Consider the following 11,338-nt stretch of genomic DNA (forward strand, 5'->3'; position numbering starts at 1 on the left):
ATATATATGTAATGGAATGTTATGCTAGGTGAAATAAACCAATCACGAAAGAATAAATACCGTATGATTCCCCTTATATGAGGTACATAGAATAATCAAGTTCACAGACAGAGGAAGAATAATGTCATTACCAGGGGCTGGGGTAATGAGGAGTCAGTGTTAAATGGGAATGGGTACAAAGATTCAGTTTTTCCTTCCTTCCTTCCTTCCTTCCTTCCTTCCTTCCTTCCTTCCTTCCTTCCGTCCGTCTGTCCATCGATCCTTTCATCTAGTTATTTACAAAATATTTCATTAAACATGCAGCATATTCTTGATATGGTAAGGGAGAGAAGGGAGATGTGTTAGAACTGTCCTCTCTTCCGCATTATTTCACTTTTTTTTTGTTAATCTTTGCCTGAGGATATCTTTCCATTGATTTTTAAGGAGAATGGAAGAGTGAGGGAAAGACAGAGCGAAACATCGATGTGAGAGAAACACACTGATTGGTCGCCTCCAGCATGAGCCCTGACCAGGGCCTGGGTCGGGGAGGAGCCTGCAACCGAGGTACGCGCCCCTGACTGGAATTGAACCCTGGACCCTTTGGTCCGCAGGCTGATGCTTTATCCACTGAGCCAAACCAGCCAGGGCAGATTCAGTTTTTCAAAATGAAAAATGTTCTGTGGATGGATGTTGGTGATGGTTGCACATTAGTGTGAATATACTTCATGCCACTGAAATGTACAATTTAAAATGGTTAAGGTAGCCAGCCCAGCCAGTGTTGCTCAGTGGTTGAGTGTCAACCTGTAAACCAGGAGGTTCGATTCCCAGTCAGGGCACATGCCCAGGTTGCAGGCTTGATCCCTAGTAGGGGGTGTGCAAGAGGCAGCTGATCAATGACTCGCCATCATGGATGTTTCTAACTCTCTCTCCCTCTCCTTTCCTCTCCGAAATCAATAAAAAGATATATTTTAAAAAATGGTTAAGCTTGTAAATTTTATGTGTATTTTACCACAGTAAAAAATATGTATCCTGAATCTGACCACTTCTCACCAACTTCACTGGTACCACCCTTAACCAAGGCTCTGTCACCTTGTGTCCCGATTCCTGTCAGAGCCTTCCAGCTCGTCTCTGCTTCTATTCTTGCCACTCTCTAGTCAAGCACTGCCCAAGAGAAATATCATGACAGCCCATATGTAATTTAAAATTTTCTAGTTAAAAAACATTAAAAAACAATAAATTGGGATGGTTGGGTGCAGGCCAGAAGGGGGTCAATGGGGAAAAAATAGGGGAAATCTGCAATACTTTCAAAAATAAAGATAAATAAAAAAACAACAAATTGGTGAGATATATTTTATTTAATACAATATAGCCAACATATTACCATTTCAACATGGAATTAATATAAAAATTATAGATATCTTACATTCTCATTTTCATACTAAATCTTCAATGTCTGGTGTGTAGTTTATGCTTTAAGCACATTTCAATTTGGACTAACTGCATTTCAGTGCCAACAGCCACATGTGGCTGCTGTGACAGCTGTGCCTATAAGCATTCTCAACACGACGGTCAGAGTAATTCTATTAAAACATAAACAGACTGTGTCCCTCTTTTCGACAAAACTCTCCAACAGCTTCTCTTCTCACTCAGAGTCCAAGCTAAAGCGCCTGTGAGGCCCCTGTAGTGGCTTCACATGCTCCAGCTTCCTGCCTCCTCTCTCTCACTCCTCCACCGGCCTCCGCTAGTTTTAGGAGCTGTGCCCAGCTGTCTGGCCTCTAGACTGGCTTCTCTTCTTTTAGTTTCCTGCTCAAATGCCACCTGACCCCCACTGTCCCCTGGCACTCCTAATCCCTTTTTATCCTGATTTATTTTTATCGATGGCCCTTATCACCACCTAACACTCTGGGTGTTTATTTGCTTACTGTCTCTCTCACTAGAATATGAGCTCTAAGAGGACACGAATTTTGTCTACTCTGTTCATTCTCTATTCCTGGTGCCTAGAATAGCACTCGGTACCTATGAGGAATGCAATAAAAATGAGCTGGATGAATGAATGGTGAGCTCGGAAGGGGCGTGGGGTCTGCTCACTCTGGCCATCAGGCCCTATCATGAGTGGTGCTGGACTTCATGAAGGCAGCTCAGGATTCCTGCTCACGTCCCTTTTCACCCACCCCACCTTAGTCAGATAAAGCCCAACCTCCTCTAAGAAACCTTTCTTAATGTCTCTAATGGACACTGATTCTGCCGGGCCCCTCCCATCCTCAATAACTTACTGAGCATCGATTACAGGGTGGAAAATGGACAGGCCTCCGTGGGCCGGACCAGGCAGGCTCCGGCAAGCTGAGGGGCACATGCTGCCACCAGCTCCAGTGCCCTCAGTGGGAATGTGGGCCCTATAATGGCAGGGCTGCTGATTTAACGGACTCTTGCAATCATGAAGTGCATAATTCAGAAAGACCAACAGCACACACAGCTTGTCACACCAGGAAGCAAGGAAACAATCCAACATGCCTATGGTTATGTCCAAAGAACATATGCCAACCTGAAAAAGCTCCCTCTGGTCACAGACGGACTCAGGGTAATATCTGTCATGGATTGAAACACATCAAGTTGCTTCAATCTGCAAGTTCATAATTATACTAAAAAGTAAACATAAAAAACAAATTGATCACATTTAGAGGATACTAGACGAACAACTCATTATTATTTTTTAGTTGTTGTTAATCCTCACCCGAAGATCTTTTTTGTCTATTGATTTTTAGAGAGAGTGGAAGGAAGGGAGTAAGGAGGGGGGCTTGGAGGGGGGGGGGAGAGAGAGACAGAGAGAGAGAAAGAGAGAGAGAAAGAGCGAGAGAACACTGATGTGAGAGAGACACATCGATTGGTTGCCTCCTTCACACGCCCCGACTGGGGCTGGGGATCAAACCTGCAACTCAGGTACATGTCCTTGACTGACTGGGAATTGAACCTGTGACCCTTCGGCTCATGGGTCCACACTCAAAACCACTAAGCAACACCAGCCAGAGTCCAACTCATCATTTTATCTTATTTTTAAAATAAGTTTTTATTGATTTTGGAGAGAGAGCCAGGGAGAGACAGAAACATCAAAGAGAGAAAAACATCATCGATTGGCTGCCTCCTGCACACCCCTCCTGGGGATCAAGCCCACAACCCAGGCATGTGCCCTGACTGGGAATCGAACTGGTGACCTCTTGGTGCATCGGTCGATGCTCAACCACTGAACCACACTAGCCGGGCCCAACTCATCATTATAACTGGAAAGAATAAAAGATTTATTTTCCCTTTTGTATATGAACTGTGCCTCAGGGTCCCTAAAAAATTGATGAGGGGAAATTTCCTTTACAGGATTATTCCAGCCGACAAACAGAAGGAATGACAGAACTGGAGTGCTGCCATCCTGCAATCCCTAATGAATGAGTGGGTCTAGACAACCCTAACAGCACACGACAACAAGACCAGGTGCCGTATATCCCTTGGTGGAAGTACCCATCACCTCAGTCCTTCCTATGAGAAGACTTGCCCCCCAAACACAAACAATGGAACCTGAATTTGTTCTGGATTTTACTACTCAACCACCAACTTACAGGAAATAGGAGAATGCAGTCAATGAAAACCACTTGGAGAAGCTACAGCACAAATGACCCAAATTCCATAAAAAAATACTGAGAGAGAGAGAGGGAGAGAAAGAGAGAGAGAAAGAAATCTATAGATAAAAAGGAGTTTAAAAGATGTATTAACTAAGCGTGATATATGACCTATGTGTACTTCAATTCCAATAATTAAACTGTAAAAAGTACATCTGCATTTGGGGAAAGGTGAATACAAGTATTTCATATTCAGGAATTCTTGTGAACTATGCTGATATAATTGCAGTTAAGTCTTTAAAAGGGGGTCGGGGATCGAACCTGTGACCCCTTCCTTCGGTCCACCAGCTGACACTTAACCACTTAGCAAACCAGCCAGGGCAAAGGGGGTCTTATACTGTAGGAATCTCAGACTGAAAGACGGACGGGAGAAGCACCAGGTGAATGAACAGTGTGGCCCTCAGTGCAGCACAGGCTCACAGGGAGGCAGGTCCAGCCAGCAAAGGCTTCTCCTGTGCGGTGGGACTTGAGGTGGGCGGGGTGGGAACGCTCAGGACTGGGGTGTGTGTGACGTGGTGCAGAGGGCTGTGACGTCAGGTAGCGCATGGGTGGCTGCACACCGGAGACCACCAAGGCGGGTCAGGCTCTCCACCCCACACCCAGCAGGGATCCTCCCGGCCCAGGCCCATGGCGGGCACCACAGCGCTGCCCGGGCTCCTCTCCTGGCCCTGACCTCCCCTCCCCCCACAACAGCGTCCTCTCACCTCTGGGGATGGATCCATGACGCTGGCTTTCCTTCCTGCGCTGTTGTCACCTGGCTGCTTAGATGATGTTTTCAGGAGGAAGTCAGCAATCTTCTCAACCAAGAAATCGCGGTCTTTAAGGTTGGCAAACAGGAAGGTCATTTTGTTCTTGGTGCTAATAGACAAAGGGCTGGGCAGGACACTGGAACTGTCGGCTTTTTCGACAATGGTCACCTGGGAAGGCAAAAACACTGGTGTCCGTGTCTTGCCATATAAAGACAGAAAGGTTCTGTGACCGTGACAGCAAAGTGGCCTCAGGTGGCCCTCTCCGGGGAGGGTGCGTGAGTGAATGGGGGCACTCGGGCCCACTATGATCTGTTCTGACTCTGTTGCCTGCTGCTATAAGTTCCATGCACGTCTAAATCTCGTTTTTCACCCATCAATCACACAGCCCTGTTGGTCTGTCATGAGGAGGGTGGGCCTAGCCACTGGCCCTTCTAAGTTTCCCACTGGCCAGTTCTTCCCCTGCTCTGAAGCCTGGGGAGCAGCCTGCCTGCATGGCCGTCCTAAGCACTGATTGCCAAGTACCCGCTGACAGGCGTGTCCGGGCCCGGCTGAGGAAGTGTGGACAGAGCTGCACAGGCATGGAGAGCACAGGGCAGGCTTTCAGGGGCGCCTCTGGCTCTACAGAGGCCTGGGGTAGGGACACACATGGCCATGCAGGCTAAACACCCCAGGGTGGTGGAGGTGACAGAGCCAGCTGGGAGGCCACTGGGCTGCTTTTCACTGAAGGCTCCTCTGGGGAGGTAGCAGCTGAGCCGAGACCTGCTGCAGCCAGGTGAGGAGCTGGGGCAGAGACCCAGAACCACACTGAGGAGGTGCTAGATTGGACTGATGGACAAGAAAAAGCTGGGGAAGCTGGGGCTGTAAGCAGGGGTGGGCAGGGCTGGTATGTGTATGCATACGTGTGAATGTATGTGTAAGAGTGTCTACACATATGCATGGTATGAGAGTGTGAGTACATGTGTATGCCTGTATATATATATACAAACATGTGTGCATGTTTGTGAGGCTTGTATGTATCATGTGTACATGTGTATAGATGTGGGTTGCTGTGTGTACATGTACTGGTATATGTGCATATGCATGCGAGTGCTCATGTGCATGGTTTGTATGTATACACAAGTATGCATATGCATGTGAGTAGTGTTTATATGTGTGTGCATGTGTGTATGTGTGTGCGTGCCTGCACATGAACTGATATCTGAGGAGTAGACAGCTCACAGGTCCAGCAGGAGAAGATGCAGGATTCCACACAGGGTGCCCACATGCTCTGACAGATAAGCATTGGCAGTTGTGCGAGGATGGGTCCTAAAGGGGTTAGGTATGTGTAGGACACTCCTGAGGTCCAAGCAGATACTGGTGTCCTAGGTGGTGGCTGCGGAGAGGAAGGGACGTGCTATGGTCAAGATGCAGGAATGAGGCCAGGTCAGAATCAAGGGTGGCTCCTGCTTTTCACTGAGCAGACGGAAGGAAGGGGCGCCACTGCCTGGGTGGGATGAGAAGAGCACGTGTGGATGTGCAAATTCAGGAGCGCAGCTGGCACTCAGTGAGGAGCCCTGTGAAGCCTCCCCGGCTGGGAGGCTTGGTGAGTGCTGGGCCAGGGCCTCCACCCGCCTAGCTGCAGAGCCCACCCTAAGAGCGCGATAAGACTGCCCTGCTAGCCACAGCTGGTGAGCTCAGTGGTTAGAGTGTTGGCCTCTGGACTGAAGCGTCCAGGGTTCGATTCTGGTCAAGGGCACGTTCCTCGGTTGCAGGTTCAGTCCCTGGCCGGGTGCGTGTACGTGTGCGGGAGGCAACCAATTGATGTGACTCTCTAGCATTGATGTTTCTCTCTGTCTCTCCCCCTCCCTTCATTCTCTTTAAAAAAAAAAAAAATCAGTGGAAAAAAATATCCTCAGGTGAGGGTTAACCAAAAAAAAAAAAAAAAAAAAAAAAAAAAAAAAAAAAAAAAAAAAAAAAGAAAAAAAGATCAGGACAAGGCAGTCCTGCTCCCCGACACAGCAGGCAGCTAGTACTCTCTGCTCTCAGAAACGTCAGGAGGAGTGGAGCTGGGACCTCAGGAAACCCTTAAGCCGGCCCCCAAGCCTCGGCATGTCAGTATAACACCCAGGATGAATCCATGGCCTGGTGCCAAAGAGCGTAGCCACTTCGGAGCCCCTCAGCCTGGAGCTGTGGCTCTTTTTAGTCCTCTGCCTGACTTTCCTTGGAGACCCCAGGCAGCATGCTAACCAACACCCTTTCATAGCTACACCTGTAGCCCTAGGGCTTTGTACGAACGCCAGCAAGGTCTCACTGCTCTAGGTTTTTAACTAAATCAGAATACTGTGATGTAGGTTATAACTTAAAAACCTCACTGTGCTTCAGCCAGTTTGCCCGCTAGGCCAAGAGGAAAAGGGGGCTGAGACCTGCCTGATCGTGGGGCCAGTGCCTTCGTGCCTTCATCTGGGCGGGGTCCCTCTCCCTCACTGTCCACGTTTCTCACTGCAGTCAAAGGAGAACAGGTCTTCACCTCTTACAAGTGACAGCCAACTCCCAATGACGCTGCTAGAGCCGGAGCCACAGCCCAGGCAGACGTCAGAGAGGAACAGTGAGGCAGCCTCTGAGAATGGCATGGCGGGGTCGATGCAGGGTCAGCGTCCTCCGAGCCCAGCCCAGCAGGGCTTTGCCACAGCCCCACTGCAGTCTGGGAAGGAAGGACTGAGGGGCATGCCCAGCAGAAAGGCTTGGATCCTTCCTGAAGTTTCCTTACGTACTAGAGTGAGCTCTCCTGGCCAAAGCCCCACTCCGTCTGCCCACGAGGCCAGGTGACCCCTGGGGACCAATCCTGTGCAGCCAATCTCAAGAGGCCTGCACAGGGCAGGTGTTGACTCACCACGTGTCCATCACTGAATGCTGAGGGGCCAACCAGGAGAGGCAGGGCAGAGCTGGTGGGGCCGGGTGCTCACCTCCCGCAGGGGTATGATGAGGTGGCAGCCGTCCTCCTCCTTGCTGGCAAAGCAGATGTAGTTGCTGGAGATGAACATCTGGCCGGGGATGTGCAGCTTGTTGAACGGAGTCCACAGGGTGCAGCTTGTGTGGCCGTCCAGGCGTTCGTCCCTGGGCAGCCGGAACATGGCCCGGTAGTACTCGTTCTTGGCTCGTGCGTCTAGGTCTCTGGGGATAGGAGGGGAGGGGACAAAATTTGGGTTTTCAAATTGGATTTGGGCTCTTCGGGGTCCTCCTGTGAGCAAGTCATCCCAGGGACCTCAGAGTTCTGTGAAACATGCGCCTTAAGTGGCCAAGTAAAATGTGGGACATTCGTATGACCAGCAGGGGAGTGGTCGGAAAACAGCATGTCCCTGAGACTTGCCAGCTCTGGGAGGACACCTGGAGGCTGCGGGGTGTGGCTCGTTGCTTGCCCAGGGGGTTCCGTATCCATCCTGCTGCTTCTTACTAGAAAGACCCAGACCATCTAGAAACCTAGACAAGGACCTCCTGACAGGCATGATGCTGTTGCTTGGTATAAAGTGCACACCCGCCTGGCCCATGGCTGTGTGAGCTGGGGGCTGGTACCCTGCTCCTCCCCCCTGCGGTGTCTTTGTCCTGGGGACAGTCCAGCAGCCCGAGCAGGGCCCGGCAAGCACACCTGATGGACAGTGCCAGGGACTGTCATGTCCTGGCCCTGCTCGTTTTCTTTCCAGAAGGTTCCAAAAGACACCCTGTCACTTGTGTCAGGAGAGTGACATCTTTTGACAGTATTCTGGTGCTGAAGGCACACCCCTGATTCTGGGCCTAGGCCACGGTATCTGAGCACACGGGTGTGAACTGGCTGTGGGACCCAGGGGTAGCCTTGCGCGTGTCCTGTGAAGCTACAATGGAGGAGTCAACAGAAGTGCTCCGGAGGGGCTGGCCACCAGTATCTGCCCTTTTGTCTACCAATTCCCACAGAGTGGCAGAGACCTCAAACCTCCAGGCCAGGGCCCCAAAGCTACAACAATGCAGAGGGTAGGAGGGGCCACTGGCCAAGGGGTACGGAGAAGAGCTGTCAATCTTGGTGGGGTGGAGGTAGTGCGCCATCCAGAGCGGCCTCTGGGGGCACCCTGGCTGAGTTGGTGGGGAGGACAGGCTGTCAGCCAGCTGCATCTGGCTTTCCTGCTCACTTGCTGAGGGACGTTGGGCAAGTTACTCAACCTCTGTGCCTCAGCTTCCTGTCTGAGACTAAGGAGTGTGTGAGACCTCCCCATCACAGGCTGGGAGAAGGAATGTGCCTCCTAGGACAAACCTCTCTCGAATCTCTCGGTGCCCCCCTTTTACCTCCCCTTCCCAAGTGTCCCCCCACTCTGGGCCACGCACCGCTTCAGAGCGGAGATGTTCCTGTGTGGCTGGGCAGGCCTGGGCGGCGCCTTGTCCTCCAGGAAGCCCTCGTTGTCCAGCAGCTGCCGCATGGCCAGGTTGGCCAGCTGCTCCATGAGCTTGAAGGTCTCGCCGATGTTGAGGAACATGGAGAAGAAGAGCTCCTGGTCTCGGGTGTCCACGCGAATGCTCTCGGGGAAGAGCAGGGTGGCGTTCTTCTCTAGTCCGGTGACATCCACCCACTGCACCACTAGGGTCACTGGACGCCGGTGGGGACAGATACACCGCCACTGGGTCAAACGGGCTGGAGGGTCGGGCAGGGCGGGCTCCCGCTTCCCCCCCGCACTGGGGGAAACTGTACTGAGCAAGCCCCCCTGCCCCCTCCCCCGTGCCTGAGCCTCGCTGTGCTCAGACGTACTCCACATGGAAAGGCAGAGCCATTGGGACAGAGGAAGCCCTGAGGCTCTTTGTGGGGTAAGGTGCAGTGCAGGCACCGCTAGCTCTGGGGAGTCTGCCTTGTGTCCTGAGGCCAGGGCTTTCCCCAGGGAGGGACCTGCAACACCAGGGCACAGAGTCACCTAGAGCCCCACGGACACGTGTGCCCTTGAACACCTGCCCTGAAAGAGGCCCCATGCGGAAAGTCACTATGTGAAAAACCCTATCAGCGGACACAGGCAGGACAGGAGTCCCCGAGAGCCAAGTGTGTGCCTGGCTCAAGTTTGGGTGCTCCTGTCACAGGGTGCTGAGGTGGCACTTGGTTTGGGGGAGACGACCTGTTGGATGTGTGGGAACAGAATATCTGGGGGCCGAGAGGAAGGAGATCCCTCACGGACTTGGATAGTCTGGAAAGATAATGGACTTTCTAGAGGTGAGGTCAGGAGGTGAGGGCCAAAGAGCTGAGGAAGACGGGGCCAGCTGGGCAGCTGGGGGGATGCCGGGGGCCCACGCTCACCTTCCTTGCCCAGCAGGAAGGAGTAGAAGCACAGGTGATTGACAGTCAGGTAGAGCCAGCCCTGCCTGGGCACACGACCCTTCCAGTAGCTACAGGAGTAGTAGTTGACTAGCTTCTCCCCCTCAGGCATCCCGAACTGCTTCCGCATCTTCAGCTCAGCTTCCTTGAACTTCCCGGGGTCCTCATCGCCCTGGGGCTGCAGGTTCTTGTTCTCTTCAGCTATGATGCCCTGGAAGAGAACAAGGGGACTAGTACCTGGAAGGCCCAGGGTTCCCACGGCCAAGACAGGCAAAGGCTGGCACAGGGAGGCCCGAGGATTCAGGTGGTGGCACCGAGGATGCTGGCCTAAAGGCCACAGGCTGGGCTAGGCCGTCAGCTGCTCTGGCAGTTCGTGGTCAGACCGACGCTGCCTGTGTGACTGGCACGTTCCCCTAACTCCCTGAACTACTATGGCACAGAGCAGTGACTTTTTACATAAACATTTAATGTAAAATTTCTAAAAAATGTATCAGTAAAAAATACACAGAGAAGAGCATATTTCGTGAACAGGGACTCTGCCTCTTACTCCACAGCCACTCTCCTGGTTTCCTTCCAGACATGCAGGCATTGATGGTCCCCCTTTCAGCACACACGTGCGGTTCTCTTTCCCTCATTCTTTACCCGAATGGCATCGTGCAGTGACACTGTTCTGTGAGGTGCTTTCCTTATGATGATGTCTTGGGGAAGTCCTGTATTTGATTCCCCTCCCCACCCCACATACCAGGGATTTCCTGCTCTTGCCCATGCCTACAGACCAGCCACAGGGCTCAGGGCACATCTATGCCAACTGTATCCTGCCTGAGTCTTTACTGGGCTCAGAGTGCCTGGAGGTATCACTCTGGGCCACAGGGCCAGTTCAAGGCCAGTGCTTGTGGCCCCACCGGTAAGGTATGCTCGGATGCCCTCTCAGTACAGCCGCACCGCAGTTGCCATGACTTCCATCTCTCTCTCAAGCTGCTTCTGGCGCTGCCCTGAACCGTTCCTGTAGAAAGTGGCTCTGGGAAATGGGTCTGGCAAAGCTCTCTCCTCATTATTAAGGTCCTGCTTTTGTCTCTGCTGCCCTGGATTCTACCTACTGGAAGCGCAAGGTGGGCTCTGGACAACCTGTGGGCCACCACTGGCTATCCTGGCCCTGGGGCCACTTTCCTGGGTCTCAGCCAGCAGCCGCTGATCCACTCTCTCCAGCTGCACCTGGGTGACCCTGAATGCTCTCATTCTCCACTGGCCCCTATTCATGAGTAACCCTCCTCACCAATGGGAATGAGCCAGTCTAGCTCAGGGCTAGGGCTTTATATTTATTGGCGGATATCGCTGGACTGTAAAAATCACTGAGTAAACTTTAAATTCTTTTTTAAAAAAAATCTTAATTGTTCAGATTATTACAGTTGTTCCTCTTTTTTCCCCCCATAGCTCCCCTCCACCCGTACCCACTCCACCCTCTGCCCTTACCACCCCCACCCCGTCCTCATCCATAGGTGTAAGATTTTTGTCCAGTCTCTTCCCGCACCCCCACACCCCTTTCCCCCCGAGAATTGTCAGTCCACTCCCTTTCTATGTCCCTGATTCTATTATATTCACCAGTTTATTCTGTTCATCAGATTTTTTATTCACTTGGTTTTTAGATT

The 11,338-nt window shown here is 51.8% G+C and overlaps 1 protein-coding gene across 1 annotated transcript in view; it reads right to left on the reverse strand.

Moving 5' to 3' along the window:
- TBC1D9B (TBC1 domain family, member 9B (with GRAM domain)) overlaps positions 1 to 11,338 on the reverse strand; it is a 47,744-nt gene that overhangs the window by 25,635 nt on the left and 10,771 nt on the right. The window contains exons 3-6 of the mRNA XM_005864949.2: positions 9,675 to 9,903; positions 8,723 to 8,981; positions 7,336 to 7,543; positions 4,349 to 4,561 (exon numbers count right to left, since the gene is read on the reverse strand). Coding sequence (XP_005865011.1) covers positions 4,349 to 4,561; positions 7,336 to 7,543; positions 8,723 to 8,981; positions 9,675 to 9,903 — 909 coding nt within the window. The remainder of the gene's footprint in view (positions 1 to 4,348; positions 4,562 to 7,335; positions 7,544 to 8,722; positions 8,982 to 9,674; positions 9,904 to 11,338) is intronic.

This window comes from Myotis brandtii, unplaced genomic scaffold (assembly GCF_000412655.1).
Source record: "Myotis brandtii unplaced genomic scaffold, ASM41265v1 scaffold193, whole genome shotgun sequence".
In the NCBI taxonomy this organism is placed as follows: Eukaryota; Metazoa; Chordata; class Mammalia; order Chiroptera; family Vespertilionidae; genus Myotis; species Myotis brandtii.